This window comes from Spea bombifrons, chromosome 1 (assembly GCF_027358695.1).
Source record: "Spea bombifrons isolate aSpeBom1 chromosome 1, aSpeBom1.2.pri, whole genome shotgun sequence".
NCBI lineage: Eukaryota > Metazoa > Chordata > Amphibia > Anura > Pelobatidae > Spea > Spea bombifrons.
The window spans coordinates 85,420,604-85,442,356 of record NC_071087.1 but is presented as its reverse complement, the minus strand read 5'-3'; the positions used below and the strand labels follow the sequence as shown (position 1 = coordinate 85,442,356).

Sequence of the window (21,753 nt, the reverse complement as noted above, 5' to 3'; positions counted from 1 at the left end):
CTCCTGGCACACGATCCCTGCACCATGGAGAGAGAGAGAGATGTGTATATATATATAAATATATATACAGGAAGCTGGCATCCCTGTTTTGGACCGAATAGGTTGTGCGCAGGACTAGGACGCCTCCTCAGGCAATGGTCACTAGTCATTCAGGCGGGCCTTGGCTGCCATGGACGGTTCCCGAGGAGAGGTCAGACTCCCGGCACACGTGCTGCCACTGGGGGGCGGGGCCATAGCGTCAGACTGACAGTCAGGCCGGAGGCGGACCGAGACTGGAGTGTGTGGAGACCGTGAAGAGGAAAGTGAAGCTTAGTCTGCGAGCGCAGAAACGAAACTGATACCGAGAGAGGCTGTTGGCTCCTAACGGAGGGACCTGTCCTGCCCATTCTCCAGCGCTGGCAGCTGCTCCCGGAACTACAGTCTCCTCTTGGGAGACATGGTGGCCTCTCTCAGCCGCTAATCCGCCCACCTCCTTGGCCGGGCTGTGCAGGGTGTCCGTGGGGTACAGAAGCCGTTAGCCCAGAGCCGCTTCTGACGGGTCTTGATCCGAGAAGGTGAGCACCTGTTAGTAACTGCTTGTACCAGCTGTACCCAGCAGATCTACGTATATAACCATAGTCTGTCCGTTAATGCGTGCGATCAGGACGCAATAATTCATATATATGGGCAATGTCTTAAATTATTATTATGACATACAAAATACCAGAACTACATCGTATTCGCTGTGGTAAGGGTGTGTATTTAACTATCTCTCACTATATATATATATATATATATATATATATATATATATATATATATATATATATATATATATTCACACATAGAGTTGCTTTAAGATGATAAGGCTCAATAATGCATAGTAGCTGCCAGTGTGTGGGTTTTATCTGGGTGGGGCATTACTAATACATTAATATGTGCTGTTATTAGCACTGTGCATGTATAATAGTGTGTGTGTATATATATATATATATATATATATATATATATATATATACACACACTCCCACATGTGTTTATGGTTATTAGATGAGTATCCCTGTTCAGCCTTGTCTATACACTCCGGCGACAGTTTTGTGGACTGCTGACAACTGTAAAAACTTTTAAAAGATCCATTTGTGTCACCACCTTGGCCGGCACTTTCAAGTTACGTCCCCAGGGATGTTGGGTTGAACAAAGCTTCACTCTACTGTGCGGACGTTGATGAGCCTGGGGGAAAAATCCACAATTAGTTGTGAACAATGGCCCATTACACTGTGGCTGTAGCTGTATTTTGCATCGGTGATCACTAGTTCATTAGGTTATTAGTTGTTTTTTTTTTTAAATATGTACATGACGCAAGCTATGGAATGTTCCTATTGGTCACTTCTCTTTTCCCTCTTTGACTCTTTTTTTTTTTTTTTTTTTTAAACATCTTCAGCAGAGTAGGCCAAGGTCCATACGAGACACTCGCCTTCTGTCATCTCCAACAATGGCCCCTTAGAGGTGCACTGCCTTTGATTTTTAAAGAGCTTACCTCGGGCGGGTGTCAGGCTCATTTTGCTGACCATTTGGTTGTTTTCTGTGACTTTTAAATACTAATCTTTATTGTGTTAACGTGTTTTTCCCTCCATCCTGTGATAACTTCTTAGTCAATTTCACCAGAAGTTAAGGGCCAGTAGTGTAATTTTAGGAGCCATGGCTCATGAGTCTTGGTTTGCATTATCCAAGAGGATGCTTGTTAGGTTCAGTTGTATGAGTCTACAATTAACTTTTTGATCACTTCTAGAGCAGTACAATACTTCATAGCTTGCACCTGACTTGTAAAGTATATAAATGTAGTGTTTTGAACTTTAAAATTCAGTTTATATATATATATACTTCCCCCCCTCTAGGTTTGTAGAAGCACGTAAACATTTCTGAAGATAAATGAGGGGGCAGTTGGTTTAATCATAGCAACCAACTGAATGTCCCTGCTTATTAGGTGACATAGTGTAGGAAAAGTCAACTCTGTATTCATTTTGAAGCGTTATCCCAAGTTGAATATACTTTTTCTAATACTACTTCCATTTCCCTTTTTATTTTTAATAGGAGAGCAAAATGCTGGAGTCGGAGAAAGATCTGGTGGCAAAAATGCTGAGGGCCGTCTTGCAGGCAAATAAAAATGGCGTGCCTCTCTTTCGGCTACAAGGAGAGTATAAATCGCTTACCGGAGAGACGATTCCGTTCAAGGAAATGGGTTTCCAAACACTGGAGGCATATTTGAAAGCCGTTCCTGCCGTTGTGAAAATTGATATGAACCGTGCTGGCGAGGTAATGGCTTCAACTTCAAAAAAAATCTGCATGTGCTTCAATATGGGGTGTAAAGAACCAAATATTGTACGGTTTTGTTTGTTTTCCCTATTTTTGAGCACTCATTGATGATCGGTATAATTCCATTTTTTATTTCTCTGGGTGCCAGTTAGCAGGGAATCGTTATCTACTCAGATCCGTATTGCAGAGTATTTGTATTAGTGTATCGCTGATGTTAAGCCAGCTTGTGCTTGAACAATACCAATTGATGTCAGTATATGCTGGCCTTGTTAACAAAAGCGACATTAATCCTACTTGATCTACTCAGCCTAATGTGTGTCGTTTCCAGAAAGGCTTTCTACCGTAGGTGGTAGAAAAACAAGTTTTTGGTGGCATTGAGCCCTCTACTCCTCCCAGTCAACCAGTGTTATGGGACCATATTTTCTGATCATTTCATTTTCTGCTCTGATTTTTGTCAGTTACTGTAATTGCGTTGGACGTATTTAGTTTTAAAGCGCATGACTAATAAGCTGAGGTTTATCACTGTAACCCACAAAAACAGGTGCAGCAGAGGTCCAAAAATCTCATATTCACAGACCAATATATTAAATTCCTAGATTGTGTTTCTTTGGCATAATTATGGTACGTAATCCCATTTTATGTGTGCTTATCCTGCAGTATGTTGTGTACTGTCACCTACATGGGCTTCATGTTCAATATACGTATAACCAAACATATTGCAGAAATGTAGAGGTGTGAGGGCTTTTAAGAAAAGTATTTCCTTGGTAATTTGGGTTGGCATATACTCTGCCAATGAAGAATGCATATTTAAGCATGTTGTGTTTTAATATGCATTCACTAAAGACTTAGGGAGAACCTGCAGCTCTAGATTTGCAGTGCACTGTCCCTGCCACAGTGTGACTTTTTCACCAATCGCTGGCTCTCCCATCTAACTCAGTTGGGGTGCCTTCTGCTCCTGTACGTGGTAGCCTCTCATTAGACCCTCAAACTCACTTGTGGGGGTGAGTGTACTGGAAGTGTGCAGTGGCAAGAGAGAGTTCAGCCGGGCATATATCTTATAAGCCTAGGAGCTGGTGGATGGCAGTCACCAGATCTCAATCCAATAGAGCACCTTTGGGATGTGGTGGAACGGGAGATTGGCATCATGGATGTGCAGCCGACAAATCTTCAGCAAGTGCGTGATGCCATCATGTCCATATGGACCAAAATCTCTGAGGAATGTTTCCAGCACCTTGTAGAAAGTATTCCACGAAGAATGAAGGCAGTTCTATAGGCAAAAGGGGGTCCAACCCGGTACTAGCAAGGTGTACCTAATAAAGTGGCCAGTGTATATGTTACCATATGTAAGGTATTAGCTGTTTCTTATAAACAGCTGGCTAGATAGCAAAAGTTAAATCATTGGCCGGGCCTCTCAGGGGGAAAAAGTGTGCCAACTCCTGATATCTTGGCTAATTGTGTACTTATCCTCCATTCTGTTCTCCTAATGCAGGTGGTCTGTCATGCTGTGGTTTGTAAGGAAACAGCCCGGATTGCTGAACTTGTTGCCCGCCAGAGAAGCTCAAAAAGGAAATCTGGAGGCCAAGTCAACTGTCAGATGAGGCTGAAATATTCTGCCCCCGTCACACACGTTGGTAATGGCAATAACCTAGTGCAAGTCTTTACAGATCACGTCCTATAAAATGTTAGCTTTAAATAGACTTAAAAATGTGTGTTTGTCAAATCCTATTCTTAACCAAAACAGGTTTAAAAGATCCGCTGCCAGAAGACTGGCCCTTAAAAAAAAAAAAAAAAAATATTGCCCTTTGCGTAAATATCGTACCTATAACTGTGGTGATTTTAAATGGAATACAAAATTATTCATTACATCCTCTCTACTTTCATTGGTTTTACATGGAGTACTTTAGCTGGCACGAGGCGTTTCTGCTGTACAGTAGACCCAACGGTCATGTTTATTATCGGTTTAAGCCATTATGTTAAAGGTTCAATACAGGACTACATGATGCATGTTGGCTTGCGATACTTGCGTAAGTTTGCAGAATACTTTACGTTTAATATTAAATACAGGAGAGGTATTCAATAAGGTAATGAAGACAACTGATTTGTTATTATTCCTTGTTGACCTAGAGCTTCACGTTGGAGGCATGTGTAGGCGCCGCTCCCAGATCTTAATATTCTGGCTCCTGTACAGCATAGATCTCAACTTCTTTCCAATAATCTTATATTAGGCATGTGATCCTCACAAGATTAAGGGATAGTGATGCAGGTTGTAGCAATAAACTAATCTGAGAACGATCCTTCAGTCTGCCAGTGTTCCGAATGCTTGACGCAGATAAACTGCTCTTTCAACTGCTAACTGTTTAGCTGCCATCGCACTTGAGAGTTAGGCTGTTTTATAGGTAGAAATAAATAAACTGAATAAGTTTGGACCTAGCAGGCACCCTGAAAAAAGTTCTATTAAATCTTCAAGTGGAACGGCACTTTTAATAGAAAGTATTCAGAAAAACCATGGCCTTTACGGTATGTTTTGTCCCTTCGCAATTCATAATTTAAAACTAAAAAAAATTGCAAAATGTTCAGGTATTTTTTTTTTTTTCTTCTTCTTAAAAGGGAAACCAAAAGCCACACTCAGAAAACCAGGGTTCCCATCCCCTCAAGACAGAATCATCAGGAAACCTGTACCTTCTACTGCAAAGGTTAAGGGGAATGTTTGGGGAGGTCAGCCCCCACCTGATCCCTACTCTCCTCCACCTGGGGCTCTAATGTACAATGCTGGCATTTCCAGAGAGGTTCTCACGCCAAGGCAACCATCTATCACAAACAGGTTAGTGTTTTGCGTACTTTGTATGTGCAGAAACACACAATTTGATGGCAGATCTGGCCCATTTTGCTGGCCCATTTTTCTTGATGTAAGGATTCTGATCTTAATTAGTCCTTGGTAATTTCAGTGATCTTTGCCTCATCTTAACATTGAGTGATTCCAGAGTTTTCTCTCTGTCCTTTTCAAATTTCCCTTGCTCTCCAACAGCAGTAATGGGATCAACTTATTGGGACCAAGTTGGTCACTCAGTATAATGTCTATTTGGACTTTCAAGGCTTGCTGACTAATAAGGCACTTTGTTTGCCATCACCAAGCCAGACTAAGTGAAAGTCTTCACTATATAGATCTAAATCTGACAGGATGGTTTTTAGGATCTTCTAAGAGAAGGTAGCCTTAACATGCTGAGTGACCTTGAATCCCCCTTCCCCAAAACGAAACAGGTCAAGTGACGGAGAATACTTCTACGAGTTTAGGTGCGTATCTAATTGCATTTTAAGTATGAAAGGGAATACTATAAAGGGAGAGTTGTTCTATGATGTTCAGCGATAACTGTGAAAGGTATTGAGAAAACCTTTCCCCTTTGTGTGCTTTTTTTCTTTCATTAGAGCTAGGTGCATGGTTTGTAAAATGAACCAAGACTGACAACAAAGCATCTTTAAAGACACAGCTACAACTTTGCGTGTGATACAGCAAAACCTTTCTGTCTTTACTGCTGGCTACCACTGTTGTTTAAAGTGTCATTTTAAGAATTATGTTTCTAATGCAATTTTTAGCAGTAAAGGTTATTTTAAGTGGAATAGCAAACGGGTGTGACCACAAAGCCTGCTATATGCCAATGTAAAAATTGCTTACATTTTTTCTGTTTTTTTTTAAATTGTTGTGTGTAGGGCTGAAACAACTAATCAATAGAATCGATAATAATCGATAATGAAAATCATTGTCAACGATTTTCATTATCGATTAGTTGAATCGATTTTATCCTTATATAATCCGACCTCAAACAGAGATCGGATTATAACACTAGAATCCAGATCCCCCGCAACGCTGCAGGGGACCTGGATTCCCCTCACTGTCGGCCGGTCTCTCACTTCCGTCTCTCTCCCCCCTCCCATACACCCCTCTGACTCCTCCCCCCACCCCTCTGACTCCTCCCCCCCTCCCATACACTGCTCTGCCTCTCTCCCGACTCCCTGGTATTTTGTGAGCCTCCGTTGCTGACAGGCACTTTCACTGCAGCTTCATAGAAGCCTCAGCGTAAGTGAAGGCTGACAGAGAATCGAGGTCTCCTGCAGAGGATCATCCTCTCTGTCAGCTGGTGGGGGTCTGCATCGCACAGATAGCCTCCGTTACTGCCCTTCACTTACACTGCAGCTTCATAGAAGCCTCAGCGTAAGTGCCTGTCAGCAACGGAGGTTCACAAAACACCAGGGAGTCGGGAGAGAAGCAGAGTGGTGTATGGGAGGGGTCAGAGGGGTGTATGGGAGCTCCTCCCCCTCCCATACGCCACTCTGCCTCTCTACCCGGCTCCCTTGTGTCTTGTGAACCTCCGTTGCTGACAGGAGGCAGAGTGGAGTATGGGAGGGGGGAGGAGGCAGAGTGGAGTATGGGAGGGGGAGGAGGCAGAGTGGAGTATGGGAGGGGGAGGAGCCAGAGTGGTGTATGGGAAGGGGGGGAGGAGGCAAAGTGGTGTATGGGAGGGGGAGGAGGCAGAGTGGAATATGGGAGGGGGGAGGAGGCAGATTGGAGTATGGGAGGGGGGGAGGAGGCAGATTGGAGTATGGGAGGGGGGGAGGAGGCAGAGTGGAGTATGGGAGGGGGGGAGGAGGCAGAGTGGAGTATGGGAGGGGGGAGGAGGCAGAGTGGAGTATGGGAGGGGGAGGAGGCAGAGTGGTGTATGGGTGAGTTATAGTGGTGTATGGGGGGTATAATGAATTTCAGGGAGGCAGAATGGCATATCTGGGGGAGTTAGAGTGGTGTATAGGGGAGGTAGAGTGGTGTATGGGGTGTATAATGAATTTCAGGGAGGCATATCTGGGGGAGGCAGAGTGGTGAATCAGGGAGAATTTCAGGGTGGTGCAGGGCATTTATGGGGAGCGGAGTGGCGTATCAGGGTGCACAGTGGCATATAGGGAGGTATAAGGCATAAATGGGGGCAAGTGGCATATTGGAAGTTATAAGGCATATCAGGGGGGCATAAGACATATCTGGGGGTAAAAGGTATATCAGGGGGCTCAGTTGGATATCACTGGCATATAAGGAGTACAAGGCATATCGGGGGCACAGTGGAATCTCTGGCATATATGAGGCAGAGTGGCAAGCTGGGGGTCAGATGTGCATAACTGGGGGTAGTTTGGTAAATAAAAGAAAATATAAACAAGGCTTTTTTCTCAGTTTTTATTAAATATGAAAAATAGTTAACATATGAATTAATATTTACTAATAACTTTGTACACTGTGTTTGGGTTCTTGTAGCTTTTATTATGTCAGTAAAATAAGAAGGTGAATAGCGAGAGGCCATTGCAATAAAGAGATGAAAGTGTAAATTGTACGTTTATTACAAATAATCGTTAGTTGCAGCCCTAGTTGTGTGTCTACAGGTCACTTGTTGTATTTGCCTTTAATCATACAAGTTGTAGATCCGGATGGGTGCTTCAGCAGCACTTTTTGTTAATACTCATTACACACATTCTTTTCTCTTTTTAAGCTGATGTAGGCCTAGCTTGGCATGCATATTTGCTTAAATCATCTTTTCGCACATCAGATGATTGAAATCGGCATGTGCTTTTCGTCTTTATTTGTCTATTAATCCCTGCAGCGAAATCGGGACAGTCAATTGGGATTTTTTTTTTCTTTTTTTTTTTTTTAAAAAGTAAACTATTTACTAGCCGACTCTGACAAAAGCATGTTATCTTTTTGTGGATCAACAGAACCATTCTAAACAAAAGATGTGCAGAATGTTCAGATCGCTTCACTGTCATTATTTGATTTCTGTCAGATGCAGCCCAATTATCATTATATATGTATGGTTTTTTTGTTTATTTGTCAGACCTGAAAGAAAAGTAACGCTTCCACCACGGTTCCAGAAAGAGGGTAATTCGTATCTGCTTCCAACCACTACTGTGGATTCAAATGGTAGGCTATTATGTGGAAATTATAGCCAGGGCTGTAAAACAAAATGGCAGGTTTTGTTGGGTAAAGGCATATGGGTTTCAATGGGGGACTTCTAGCAGGTGGGGTTTCTGTCATGCCTAGGCCTACTACAAAAACATGAATGTCCATCAGAGTCTTGAGTTTTATGTTAAATATATTGAAAGTTGTGATTCTGGTCCTAACGTAGTAACTAATAGAATGATCCTGTCGGCAAGAATAATCCATTAGCTACAACGTTAGACGGCCTATTTTCTAACTTGATCTGCTGAGTTTGTGGCAAGTCCTGCAAAGATTGGTGGGGTGTCTTTTACAACCTCCCTGTATTTACTGATATTTTCTAAAGTCATTTATGTCCACGATTCATCTATGGAATGATGAATGTTGATCCCACCTGTAAAAGTAATGTATGTTAAAAGCATGTTGAAGTTGTGTTTAAAAATGCACAAAATACAATAATTTGTAAAACCAAATCTAATAACTTAGTCCATGAAAACAGGGAAAATATTTTCTGGTTTTATTTAAATGACCTTTTAAAATCTGTGTCCTCTAAGCCAACAACTTTTTACTTTCTGTCTCGTCAAGCCAATGACACACAATCCGGAAAACTTCCTCTGCTCGGCAGTTTTTATCACAACCTCGTTTCGGTTCAGAATAACTTAAGAGACCTTTTCAGCAAATACAGCAACGGCATCTGGATTTCAAAGCTGCCTCTGCTTTACAAGGAGACCTTTAAACAAGACCTTGGCGAAGATGTGTTAAAACAGGTTCCCGCTTGGACTCATATTTGCACGGTAAATGGTTATTGTTGGTGGTATTGTCCAAAAGTGTAGATAGTTTCACTTGTCGCTGTGTCATACTGTCATTAGAGTTTATTTCTGCATTGAAATATGTAAATAGTGTGTTGTCACTGCACTATTTATATTGGAAATGTGCTTGACTGTTGGGGTCCTCACTGGTATGTGTTAGCTTGAAGGCTGTGGGTCTCATCCACCACTGAGCTGCCACTCTGAAGGCTGCTTTGTATTGTGGTTAATCTAAGCTGGTTACCTGCCCATCATTACCTGTATTTTACATTATTGTGACATTGTAATACAGCGTGTACCCTTTGCTTCTAGGCTCAGAAGCTTATGAATGGTGGTCAGACAGAAGTCATTCTTTATCCACCCATAAGAAAACAGACCACTCCGAAGACTTCCCCGCATCGGAGCAGCGAGCTGATAAAACAAAATATCTCTCCTGTTCATTCAAAACCTACACCTACTCCTAAACAAACCCCAGGCACTATACCTGATGCTGAACTGAAGCAGAAGGTTTCCGAAATCTTGTTACATTATCCTACAGGCCTCTGGTCACGTGCGCTTCCTAAAGTCTTCGAAGACACATACAGAATGAAGTTTCCTGACGAAGTTCTCCAGAACCTTTCCACCCTCTCCGATATTTGCAATGTGGACATCATTTCTGAAAATCCTTACAAAGCTATCCTATATGCAAAGGCCGTATTGAGCGAAGAGCAGAACATGAATCTTTTAGGGAACATGAATGTGTCTCAGGCAATACCAAAGATAAACCAAGGCGCGAATCCATCAGACACAGAAGATTTTGATGTGGACCTGACACCTCCCGCATTAGTTTTTCCTTCAGAAGCATCCCCCTCGGTGCTAGTAGTGGAGCTCAATGATACTAATGAAGTAGTAATAAGGTAAGTGGTTTTGTCTGTACATGCCCTACATATGATAGTCTAAAACAAGATTGTTCTTGTGGCAGAAAATTAATGGGAAAAAAAAGAAACACTACTTCCACCATTTTAATAAATCAATCTGTTTTATAAATCAGTACAGTTTTATGTATGTGTTAAATAAACATGTTTTTTGTGGTGCCATGAGGGAGTGCAGCTGGAACATTATGTATTGAACGCTGCCTTACAGATAAGCTGAAAGCCATGCTGGTTGCTCTGTTGACACTCAGTGGGGTGTCTCCGCTCCAGCTGCTAACAATTTCTTATTTTCATTTGTAAAATCTTTAGTTTGAGATCTGCAGGGCTGTTTGGAGTATTGTAGACAGAGAGGTATCTATAGTGATTTATTAACAGAGGCTGCTCTTATTGTCTATTAAAATTAGGGCTGAAACAACTAATCGATAATAATCGATAATCAAAATCGTTGTCAACGATTTTCATTATCGATTAATCGGATCGATTTTTATCGATTATAAAAAGAGGTGTTTTTCAGAGCAAATGCTCTGAAAAACTCCTCTCCTTATATAATCCGACCTCAAACAGAGATCGGATTATAACACCGGAATCCAGATCCCCCGCAACGCTGCAGGAGACCTGGATTCCCCTCACTGTCGGCCGGTCTCTCACTTCCGTCTCTCTCCCCCTCCCATCTGCCTCCTCCCCCCTCCCATACATCACTCTGCCTCTCTACCTTCATAGAAGGTGTAAGTGAAGGTGAGTAACGGAGTCTGTCTGTGCGATGCAGACCCCCACCGGCTGACAGAGAATCATCCTCTCTGACAGCCGGTGAGGGTCTGCATCGCACAGACAGACTCCGTTACTGCCCTTCACTTACACTGTGGCTTCTATGAAGCTGCAGTGAAAGTGCCTTCAGTAACGGAGCCGGGTAGAGAGGCAGAGCGGTGTATGGGAGGGGGGAGGAGTCAGAGGGGTGTATGGGAGCCACCCTCCAATACACCACTCTGGCTCCTCCCCCTCTCATACGTCACTCTGCCTCTCTACCCGGCTCCCTGGTGTCTTGTCAGAAACGGAGGTTCACAGGAGGCAGAGTGGAGTATGGGAGGGGGGAGGAGGCAGAGTGGAGTATGGGAGGGGGGAGGAGGCAGAGTGGAGTATGGGAAGGGGGAGGAGGCAAAGTGATGTATGGGAGGGGGAGGAGCCAAAGTGATGTATGGGAGGAGGCAGATTGGAGTATGGGAGGAGCCAGAGTGGAGTATGGGAGGGGGAGGAGCCAGAGTGGTGTATGGGAGGGGAGGAGCCAGAGTGGTGTATGGGAGGAGGCAGAGTGATGTATGGGAGGGGAGGAGCCAAAGTGATGTATGCGCGGGGGAGGAGGCAGAGTGGTGTATGGGAGGGGGGAGGAGCCAGAGTGGTGTATGGGAGGGATAGGAGCCAGAGTGTGTATGGGAGGGGGAGGAGCCAGAGTGGTGTATGGGAGGGGGAGGAGCCAGAGTATGGGTGAGTTATAGTGGTGTATGGGGGGTATTATGAATTTTTAGGGCATATAGGGGGTATAAGGCATTTGGATATTTGGCATATCAGGGGGGCATAAACATATCTGGGGTAAAAGGTATATCAGGGGGCTCAGTGGCATATAGGGGGCTATAAGACATATCGATATTAGGCATATCAGGGGGGCATAAAACAAATCTGGGGTAAAAGGTATATCAGGGGGCTCAGTTGCATATCACTGGCATATAAGGAGTATAAGGCATATCAGGGGCACAGTGGCATATAAGGGGGCACAGTGGAATCTGGCATATAAGAGGTATAAGGCATATATGGGGGCAGAGTGGCAAGCTGGGGGTCAGATGTGTATAACTGGGGGCAGTTTGGTAAAGAAAAAATTTTTTTTTTCTCAGTTTTTATTAAATATGAAAAATAGTTAACATATGAATTAATATTTACTAATAACTTTGTATTAAAACCTAGTTTGAGAAACACCGTGTTTGGGTTCTTGTAGCTTTTATTATTATGTCAGTAAAATAAGAAGGTGAATAGAGAGAGGCCATTGCAATAAAGATATGAAAGTGTAAATTGTACGTTTTTTATTGCAATTTTTCTTCAATTTAAAATAATGTATTTTTTTATCCGATTAATCGACAAAATAATCGGCCAACTAATCGATTATTAAAATAATTGTTAGTTGCAGCCCTAATTAAAATATTTTAGGGTTATTTTGATTTGAGTGGTTATTTTATTCAAATATTAAATAAAACTTAAGTTTTATATATTCTAATTTGGATACTTGCTTAAGTTTTTACTATGACACTCAGTGGCTCCAGAATGTAGGTTTGCTGGGAATAGTGACATCCCAGCTGAACTGAATGGAAGAAATCAGTAGTTCTTGAAGCATGTAAAAGTAGTGGACTATACCGAAAAATACAGCGATTCGTACGACGCTCGGAAAAAGAGGCCAGACTGCCAAGAATTAAACAAACAACAAAGCAAGAAGCTCAAAATTCACTCACACTCTCTTTCTAGTTCATTCTCTCTCTGACTCTCTAAATGTTTCCATACCGTCTCCTGCCTCCGCATCTGCTCCTGCATCATCAACCTTCAATCCTTAATTGTCTTTCTTCATCTGCATCTCTGCGAACATAACCCAGCAACTTCCGCCAAAATGGGTGCGCTGCGGTGACATCCTCTCCCCCGATTTCCGCAGAAGTTGCCGGGTTATGTCTACAGAGATGCGGACTAAGAAAGAAGATTAGATTGAAGAGAGAAGAGAATGGAGAAGATAGAAGATGCAGAAGCGGAAGTGGTCGGCAGAGAAGAAAGGGAACATTCAGAGAGAGAGAGTGAACAAGAATGAGAGCGCAAGTGAGTGAATGTGGGCACTGGACAACTAATTTATTTCCTGAATGAAAAAATGTCTCCAAATTTTTGGCTGCACCGCATGGCCAGGGAATGAAAATCATTGCCCAAAAGCAAGTTGCACATGTCTAGTGTGTAGGCCATGGTGGAAGGATCATACAGATGCATTAGGTAGGGAGCTCATGCTTTTATATTTTATAAAAGAAATGTGCGCCTTTTTTACAGAAATACATTAGACAAATCTACACATTATATAGGCAATACGTGTAATTTATTTGTAATTTGTTAATAAGTGTATTGAGTTTTCTTTTATTTCTTAGGTATGTTGGCCAAGGTTACTCTGTTGCCCAAGAGCGCATGGAGGATGAAATGAAAGAGTTTTATAGTAAAAGCTCATCACATGTTAAGGCTTGCTCCCTAAGGGTAGGGCAGCTTGTCGCTGTAAAAGCCGAGGAGGATGCATGGCTGCGGGCTGAGGTATCTACAACTGACGATAACAAAATAAAGGTAAGATGCTATTGCCAAAATTATAACTCATTCCTATTGCAATACAAACTATGTGAGCAAAAGGATGTGGACACCTGACCTTCACAACTATATGAGCTTGTTGGACATCCCATTTCAAAACCATGGGCATTAATACAGAGTCACTACCACCTTTGTGGTTGTAACATGCACTCCACAAGATTTTGGAGTGTTTCTGTGGGAATTTGTGCCCATTCAGCCAAAAGAGCATTTGTGAGGTCAGGCACTAATGTTGGTAGAGAAGACCTGGCTCACAATTGGTATTCCAATTTATTTCAAAGGTGTTCAGTGGAGTTAAGGTCAAGGTTCTGCTCCTCCACACCAAACTCGTGAAGTCATGTCTTGGGTGTGGCTTTATGCACACAGGCACAGTGCTGGGGAAAAGGACCTTCCCCAAACTAGTGCCACAAAGTTGGAAATATATAATTGTCTAAAATGTGTTTGTACACTGTAGCATTACCATTACCATTACCTTTAACTGTAAATAAGAGGCCTAGCCCAACCCTGAAAAGCAGCCCCAGACCATTATCCCTCCTCCAGCAAACAGTAGGCACGAAGCATTCATGTAGGTAGTGTTTTCCTGGCATCCACCAAACCCAGATTTGTCTATAAGACTTGCAGATAGTGAAGCGTGACTCCAGAGAACACAATTCCAGTTCTCCAGTGGGTTTGACACTTGGTATTGCACATAGTGTGCAACTGTTCAGCCATGGAAACCCATTTCATGAAGCTCTATAGGCACAGTGCTTGTGCTGGTGTTGCTTCCAGAGGCATTTTGGAAGTCTCTTACAAATGGATGCTACAGAGGACAGGCTTTCATGGCATGTTTCATTATTTCATATTTGAACCTTATTTAACACATATTGTTTCCTGTTGATTATAAATTACCTGTGTTGTTTCAGGTCTATTATGTGGATTATGGCTTCAGCGATCTAGTTGAGGTCATCAAAGTGTGTAGGCTGGCTAAGCAGTTCTACACACTCCCATTCCAAGCAACACAATGCAGACTGGCAGGTAAGGTTAAAGGGATAGTCTTTATTTTATTCCAGTGAAGCGTTGAAGTGTACTTATCTACCATCCTCTCAGTAAAGCAGAGTTTTTATTAAGTGAAAAAGTGGTGAGGCTTAAGCTGGGATTTTGCAAATTCGGAGGCTTGCAGTGCTTAAAAGGTCATTTCAATTCCATGAATATGGTTTGCGATACCATGTAACAGCTCATTTCTTTGAATTTCAGGTTTGGAAGCATTCAGCAAGGATCCTATGCTGGTGAAAGCCGTGGAGTCGAAAGCCTGCGGCAAAATACTTGCAGTAGAAATACTACAGAAGACCGAAATACCTCTTGTGGTTCTTTACGATACATCAGGAGATGACGATGTTAACATAAATGCTTCTTGTCTAAGAGAGCTGTGTGATCATTCCCTGAGTTTACAGCTGAAGGTATCAAACGAATTGATTTTTTTTGTGCATTGTGTAATCAGTTCAGCACTTATGTTCTACAGTGCCCAGGATACTTAACCCCTTAATGACAAAGCCCGTACATGTACGGGCTCAAAATGCATTGTTTTCAATGGGTTTCAGGACCGCCCATTGTCCTTCAGGGGTTAAACAGGGTACAGGACACAAGTACAGGCAGTTTTAACTGCTTGGGAGCAGTTGGTTATGGAAGGGGTAGCAAGGGCAAATTACCAGTGTAGAGAGAGAAATAGGAAGGATCAAAAGGCAAGAAATAACATAACTTGGAGGTAAGGTGGCAATAATTAAGTGGAATTCTAAACAGAAGTGCGGTCCTTTTTTCCTCTCTAGTATTTACTTCTAATTTTTATTAATTTATTTCATAGATAAACTCTTCGTACTCAAATGTAATTGTGACCAATGTTTGTTCTGATGGGACACTGTTTTGTCAAGTCCCCTCCAAGGGACTTGCCAAACTCTGCGAGACATTACAGAAGATACAAAGCGACTTCAGTTCCAAGGTAATTATGTTTCATTGCCATTGCATGTGTAGCACTGGCGTCTTAGGACAAGCATGACAAATGTATTAGGAGGAATCATTAAATTCCTCATAATTAGAAGATTCTCCAACCGTACATTGAGATCTTCCCGTGTTTTGGGTTCCATTTACTCTGCAAAAGGCTGTTGACTTCACCACAGTGAGATTTTGGGCTGTAAAAAAAGCTCTTGTCTTAGCTATAAAAACTAAAAGGCTCTCGGGGATAACAAAAGATGCTTCTTACATGCCTGTTGCACACGTTACCCTGGTCAGTGGGCTCTCCTTCATTTGCTACCAGACAGATAACATAGCCATGTTAACTGCAGTATATCAATAAAATCTATGTATATTGGAGTTGGGGGAAAAAGTATTACAGAAATAAGTCAATTGTTTTTAAGAACAATGTCTTTGCGAACAGCCAAAGGTTGATACAAGAGATACTGAGTCTCTAGAGATACTAGAGAAGTCTAGTCGGAACAGGGTATGGACAAAAATTTAGAATTTTGGTTTTGTCTGACTTTTTTTTTTATTTTTTTATTAGTATGTTACATCGGATTTGTTTGTAAATCTCCCGTTCTGTGGAAAAATCTGCCTGTTTCACTGCAAGGGAAAATGGGCCAGAGTGGAGGTAAGAGATATTGTTATTGTTACAGGTTTGTGAATGGTATGATTTTCTTCCTAGTACTGCAAGAAATTGTCCACTTGACCTGAAGCCGATCCAACAAATAATGTTTGTAATAAACAGGCCTAGTGGAAATGTGAGATATGTATTTGTTCCCATAGGCTTTAAGGTTTCACATGGAGTATTGAGAGTCTTCAGTCTTCAATGCTTACATTACTTGGTTTGAACAAATGCAGAATATCTTTATAATACAAAAAAAAAGTTAATACGCTTTTCGATTTGTTCTAACAGCCAAAGGAAGAGCTTGATAAGTACGTTGGTTGACTATTAAATGTGTATATAAATATTCCTCTGCCGTTAATACTTATTTTATTAATTATTGTTTTTTTCCTTCAGATAACAAGTGTACACAGTAGCCGCGCACTCGATGTTCAATTCCTAGATTCTGGAACAATTGCTTCTGTAAAAGTTTCTGAACTGCGTGAAATTCCATCTCATTTCCTCCGAGATATTATCTCCATTCCTCCTCAGGTAACTCTTCTTCTACTATACTGTACCACAACACCCTCCGCACAGACAAACAGGGTCACTGGTACCAAAAGAACCTGATAAGGGCAGCTGCGGATTTAATATTAATATTATTATTATTATGATCTTTTATTTATATAGCACCAACAATTTACGCAGCGCTTAATACAATACATATATTCAAGGGGTATGACAAGACGAGAATTGACAGACTAAGACAAACCGATCCATTAGGAGGAGAGAGCCCTGCTGGCAAGCTTACAATCTTGAGGGAATAGGGTGACAAATTTAACTAACAGACAAAGGCGAGATTTAAGTGAATATCCATTTTAATGGTTATTGAATACCAATTACATGGGACACAATACAACAGATGTTAATTAAACCACCTAGGCGTTTAGTAGACCTACATACTGTATTTTATTCTATGTCATGATTGTTTTCTGACCAAATCTTCGCTTTTTAGGCTTAAAATGGATTAAACTGATATGTTACATTGCTAGCAGTTTACCTTTAAATGGCAAATGCCACACAATGCAATTTTATAATTGTAGCTGGTGGTAGTAGACATAAATTGATATTTCTGTTCTTGTATAGGCTCTTAGGTGCTGTTTAGCAGATCTTCCACTTAACATCGGTACGTGGACACCAGACGCAGTGCTGTGGCTCAGGAACACCGTCTTAAACTGCTCGGATTGTAGCATTAAGGTAACGTCTAGTACTACATCTAGACTTTTCTTGTTCTGTATACGTTTTGCACCTGTGCTAGTAAACGTCAAGACTCAACCTGCTTCAATACATTCAGACTCAGCAGTACACTTAGTCCATTTATCATCCATTTATTATGGTTTGTGCTTCCTTGCTTCTGTATAAACATATGCCATACTGGCTTCTGTCAATTTCACATAGAGCTCATCGGCTCGGGGCATGGGATTTTTTTTATAAATGAAAATTTTAACAAATCACGTTTTAGTAAGCATTGTGCATTTAGAATAGCGAAACTGGCTTTATTAAGTGTTTCATATAATCTTAAAGTGTCAATAGGGATCAGTGCAGCACTTATTTTACTTCTTATGGAGATCTAGGCAGTGTTTTCAGAGGAAATGCGTGTTGACTTACGTCCTGACCTTCTGAGGTTCTGTGAATGAATCTAGTCAATCAGAAGAGCTGGGTGACTGGTCCTGTGCTTACACGTACTTGTATCTGTGTTCACCAAGGGAGCTGTTATGAAAAGGAGGGTCATTAGACTTTGTGTGTATTTTTACCCACATAGACATGCAGAGGAAAGGAACATTGTTACTTATTGTGTTTAAAACCTTTTTGTGTTTTTGTACAGGTTGTGAAAATGGACGAAACAAAGAACATGGTCCATGTTTATCTTTTCTCTTCAAAGAACTGTCTGGATCCTGAAAAAAGTATCAACCGCCTAATCACAAATGAAGAGTTGTGGAGACACCAAAAGGATGTGTTTATCAGTGTGAACCCTGGTTTGCCCAGTATGGTAAACTGCAAAGGAGATGCCACATCAAACATGCCAGGGCCACGCAAAGAACAAACCCACATAACAAAAAAGCACATCGAAGAACAAAACAATGCTTCGCCTTGCTCGGAAATGCCCCCACCACTACCTCTACCCAAGCCTGGCGAGCACATTGACGTGTTTGTGTCAGTGGCTTGCCATCCTGGTCATTTTGTCTTCCAACCTTGGCAGGAGCTACACAAGTTGGAGGTGGTTATGGAGGAAATGCTACTGCACTACAGTACCACAGAAGAGAAACCAGTGGCTTTGGAGAAAACCAAGATATATGCAGCAAAAATTGATAACAAGTAAGTCATTTTTAGGATTTTACATTTTGCATGTTAACAAATTGCCCAAATTAACTTGGGGAAATCTCAGGGGGGAGGGGGGATTTATTTTTAACAAATTCTACTCCAGAATTGCTTTATCTCATTAAGTCATGCATATGATTCATGTGTGGGTCCTGCTCATAGCCAGTATTTCCTCATACCTAGATGTATCGCTAGCAAAAGCCAAATTGCTAAATCAGTCTGTTGGCAAGAAGCATCATTTCTTTAATGGTGCTCAGTATGAGTGTCCCTACACTGACAGTGTTTGAATGTCTGAATCTCGGTTTCTCTGAAGATGAGACCAGTATACAAAAAGTTACTACACATCTGTTACAAACATTTTTAAAACTGTTTTCCATGCACTATGTATGCATGTATCAGGGGTGCATAATACTTAAACACTCCAGCCATTATAAGCACTTGGTCCCTTTAATTGTTTTGTGCTGTGCAGTTTGCAAATGCGTGGAGTAATTCTCCAGTTTCACACGTTTTGTTAATATTAGAGGGTTTGGGGTTTTTTTGCATTGAACACAGAAGCTCACTACAATCTGCAATATTTCCCACAGGTGGTACAGAGTTCTTTTGAAAGGAATACTTACAAATGGCCTTGTATCTGTGTACCAGCTTGATTATGGCAGACATGAACTGGTCAATTGCCGTAAAGTACAGCCACTGCTTCAGAAGTTCAGACAGCTGCCTTTTCAAGCTGTAACAAGTCAGCTTGCAGGTAAGAACCTAAATGTTCCCTTGTTTAGGGATAAGATGCACATCTTTAAAAATACACACAAGTCCTGACACACATCTAGATGCAATGCATTCTGCTCTATCCCAGACCGACCCAAAAGTTCCAGAGTCAAAGGATTTCTCTAATTAGTTCTAGCTTATTGAACTACAGAACATGTAAATTACAGACGCTAAATTTGATTAGTGTGTGGAACATAAGACGAGTGTCACCCTTGACCATTATATATGATATTTCCCCATCAGAGGGGCAGTAACACTTTTTATTTTTTCAGATAAGTGAAGTAAATCATGTTTAAATGTTTTGCTTTCAGTTTGCATTTGGCAGAAAAACTCTTGATTTTAAGTTTCTTATTTTTTTTTATTATTATTTTTTTTTTTGTAGGCATAAAGTGTGAGCAGTGGTCTGAAGAAGCCTCAATCGTCTTCAGAAACCACGTGGAGAAGAAACCTCTTGTGGCGCTTATACAAGCAGTTTACGAAAGCACTAACCCTTGGGATCGCAAAGTAGTGGTGTACATTGTGGACACCTCCATGCCAGACACAGATATTTGGGTTCATGATCTCATGTCAGAGTACCTCGATGAACTTTCTCGCTCTGAATAGAGTGTAACCCCCCAAAACCCCAGCCTCGATTCAGCAATAACTGAAAATACAGCTTTTTTTAAGAAGTTAGATTGTTCTACAATTGGTAACCATAGCAAGGTTTGCAAAATCTGAGAACTTGTTTTCTGTGAAAGATATTTAACAGATTTTTTTGTTTACATTGTTTAAGTGAGTTGATTTTCTGGATTATTTGCACTTTGTTTAATATAGTAGCTCTACATTGTTGAGAAAATATCCAGAATTACATTTATTTAACAATAAAAAAATAAATACAAAACACTGTTCCGCTTATTTTTAGGTTCAAGTTAATGTAGCCCATCAACACCCTTTCATGAATAATGCAAAATACTGATTATCATGGCTGAAATCCAGATAACGGTGGGGAAAAATGCACTTTTCTTCCAGTACAAAAAGTAGCTATTATTGAGATGGAAATTTCCTGTGAGAGAAGTGAAGGAATTGGAAAATCTGTGGGTTCTTTTTAATTTACACTCACAGCTTTTTTGTTTTTTTAATTTATTCAAAGAGGATATTGTACACGTGAAGTACAGAAAAAGGATAAAAGGCAAACCAAAATGCAGCATACGAACACAGTAAGCATGTCGTTCGTGGTTCAAGGCACAGAAGGTAAAAGTCAGCAGTAAGTTAGATAGTCGATACAGGTACTAGAAAGTGCCTGCCACAGAAGGCACATAATACAGACGCACCAGACTGAGGCCGGGGAGCATATTATACAGGCAGCATCAGAATATACAGTGCGAAAAGTACAGGTGCAAGAAAAACATGATATGAACTACAGCAACACATTAAGACTCCACCACAGCCAGAGCAGGCCGTAGCCCTGGGATTGGAGAGGACCCCCTCAACGTTTGAAGGCAAAACGTACCAGTGGATCGAAACGTGTTGTGGAGTGACGGTTTAATGGAGTCGTCCGTAACAGCAATAAAGGAAGGCCATTTTCGGAAGAAAGATTTAGCCTCTACTTCCCTATGCATGGCGGTGTTAAGCCAATCCAAGTGGAAAATGCAGTCTAACCGGCCATGTCTAGAAGAGGCAGGCTAGACTGTATCCATTGGGCCAGTATAGCTTTTTTATTAACCGCTGATGTGATCAAAAGGGTTTTTTGAAAGGGCAAACATCTAAAGGCGGTAAAATTCCAAAAAGGGCCCACTCCACACTCAAGTGGAAGGCGATACCTAGAACTCTGATTGTATATTGATGAACTTCCCTCAAAAAGTTGGCGATGTAGGGGCAGGCCCAGAGGCCGTGGTACAGATCGGCGTCCGTTACCGCACACTTAAAACTGTTAGAACAATCACCCAAACGTGCAGCTACATAGAGTTTCGGAGTCGTGTACGTCCGGTGAAGGATTTTCAGAAACGTTACACTATAGGAACGAGACACCAAAAGCTTAGAGTTTAAAACTGTGGCATCGACCGACGTATCCAGGTCTATGTCTGGGAGGTCTTTTTTCCAAGTGGGCAGGCCCTGCCTAAGGGAGCCCCAGGTGATAATAGGCTGAATTTGCCTATATAGAAAGGACATGGTAAGGGTAAGGGGGCCGGAGGGATTACAGAGGGTTACACTGTCAAGAGGGTTGTTGTGATCCTTAGGTAACAACATAGCCAAGATATCGACAACAAAACTGCAAAGTTGTAAATAATGTAATGGGTGTAAACTTCTCACAAAACTGTTGCCAGGTAAGGGTACGAGAAGTAGTGGGGCAAAGAAAATCACTCATAAAGCAACCCCCCCCCCAATCTCCAGTTTCTACTGTCACAGCTTTTAGCAAAAGTAAATGCATGTATTAAAACTACTCATTTGCTTATCCCGTTTGGCAATCACTTTAATTGTTTGTGAGATATATAGGTTAAAAGTTCACCTCGTTGAAGCTGAGATGTGGCACAACTAGCATTATCTAATCAAGTTCTCTCCCTTCTCCACACCCTCAACTAAGCAACAGGGCAGATATATATTTATAAAACACCATTATATACTGTAGGTAACAGGCCCTCAAATTATTATACCATCATTGGATGGATTATACCATCATACGTTTTATTGTAGCCTGTTTGCCGGAGA

General features: G+C 41.5%; 1 protein-coding gene across 1 annotated transcript; it reads left to right on the top strand.

The window, feature by feature from the left end:
- The first annotated feature begins 273 nt into the window (after positions 1–273).
- On the top strand, positions 274–19,948 carry TDRD7 (tudor domain containing 7). Its single transcript, XM_053465789.1, has 17 exons — positions 274–554; positions 2,071–2,292; positions 3,782–3,923; positions 4,900–5,113; positions 8,157–8,242; positions 8,843–9,051; positions 9,376–9,959; positions 13,133–13,319; positions 14,240–14,351; positions 14,571–14,773; positions 15,175–15,309; positions 15,868–15,954; positions 16,345–16,479; positions 17,074–17,184; positions 17,813–18,303; positions 18,891–19,051; positions 19,451–19,948. The coding sequence occupies exons 2-17, from the start codon at positions 2,080–2,082 to the stop codon at positions 19,669–19,671; spliced, it is 3,291 nt and encodes a 1,096-aa protein (XP_053321764.1). The 5' UTR covers positions 274–554; positions 2,071–2,079; the 3' UTR covers positions 19,672–19,948.
- The last annotated feature ends 1,805 nt before the right edge of the window (positions 19,949–21,753 follow it).

Coding starts and splice junctions, on each gene's coding strand:
- TDRD7 (XM_053465789.1), top strand. CDS start 2,080: ATGCTGGAGTCGGAGAAAGATCTGGTGGCAAAAATGCTGAGGGCCGTC. Junction 8,243..8,842: donor CACTACTGTGGATTCAAATG/GTAGGCTATTAT, acceptor TGTCTCGTCAAG/CCAATGACACACAATCCGGA. Junction 15,955..16,344: donor GAAAATGGGCCAGAGTGGAG/GTAAGAGATATT, acceptor TTTTTCCTTCAG/ATAACAAGTGTACACAGTAG.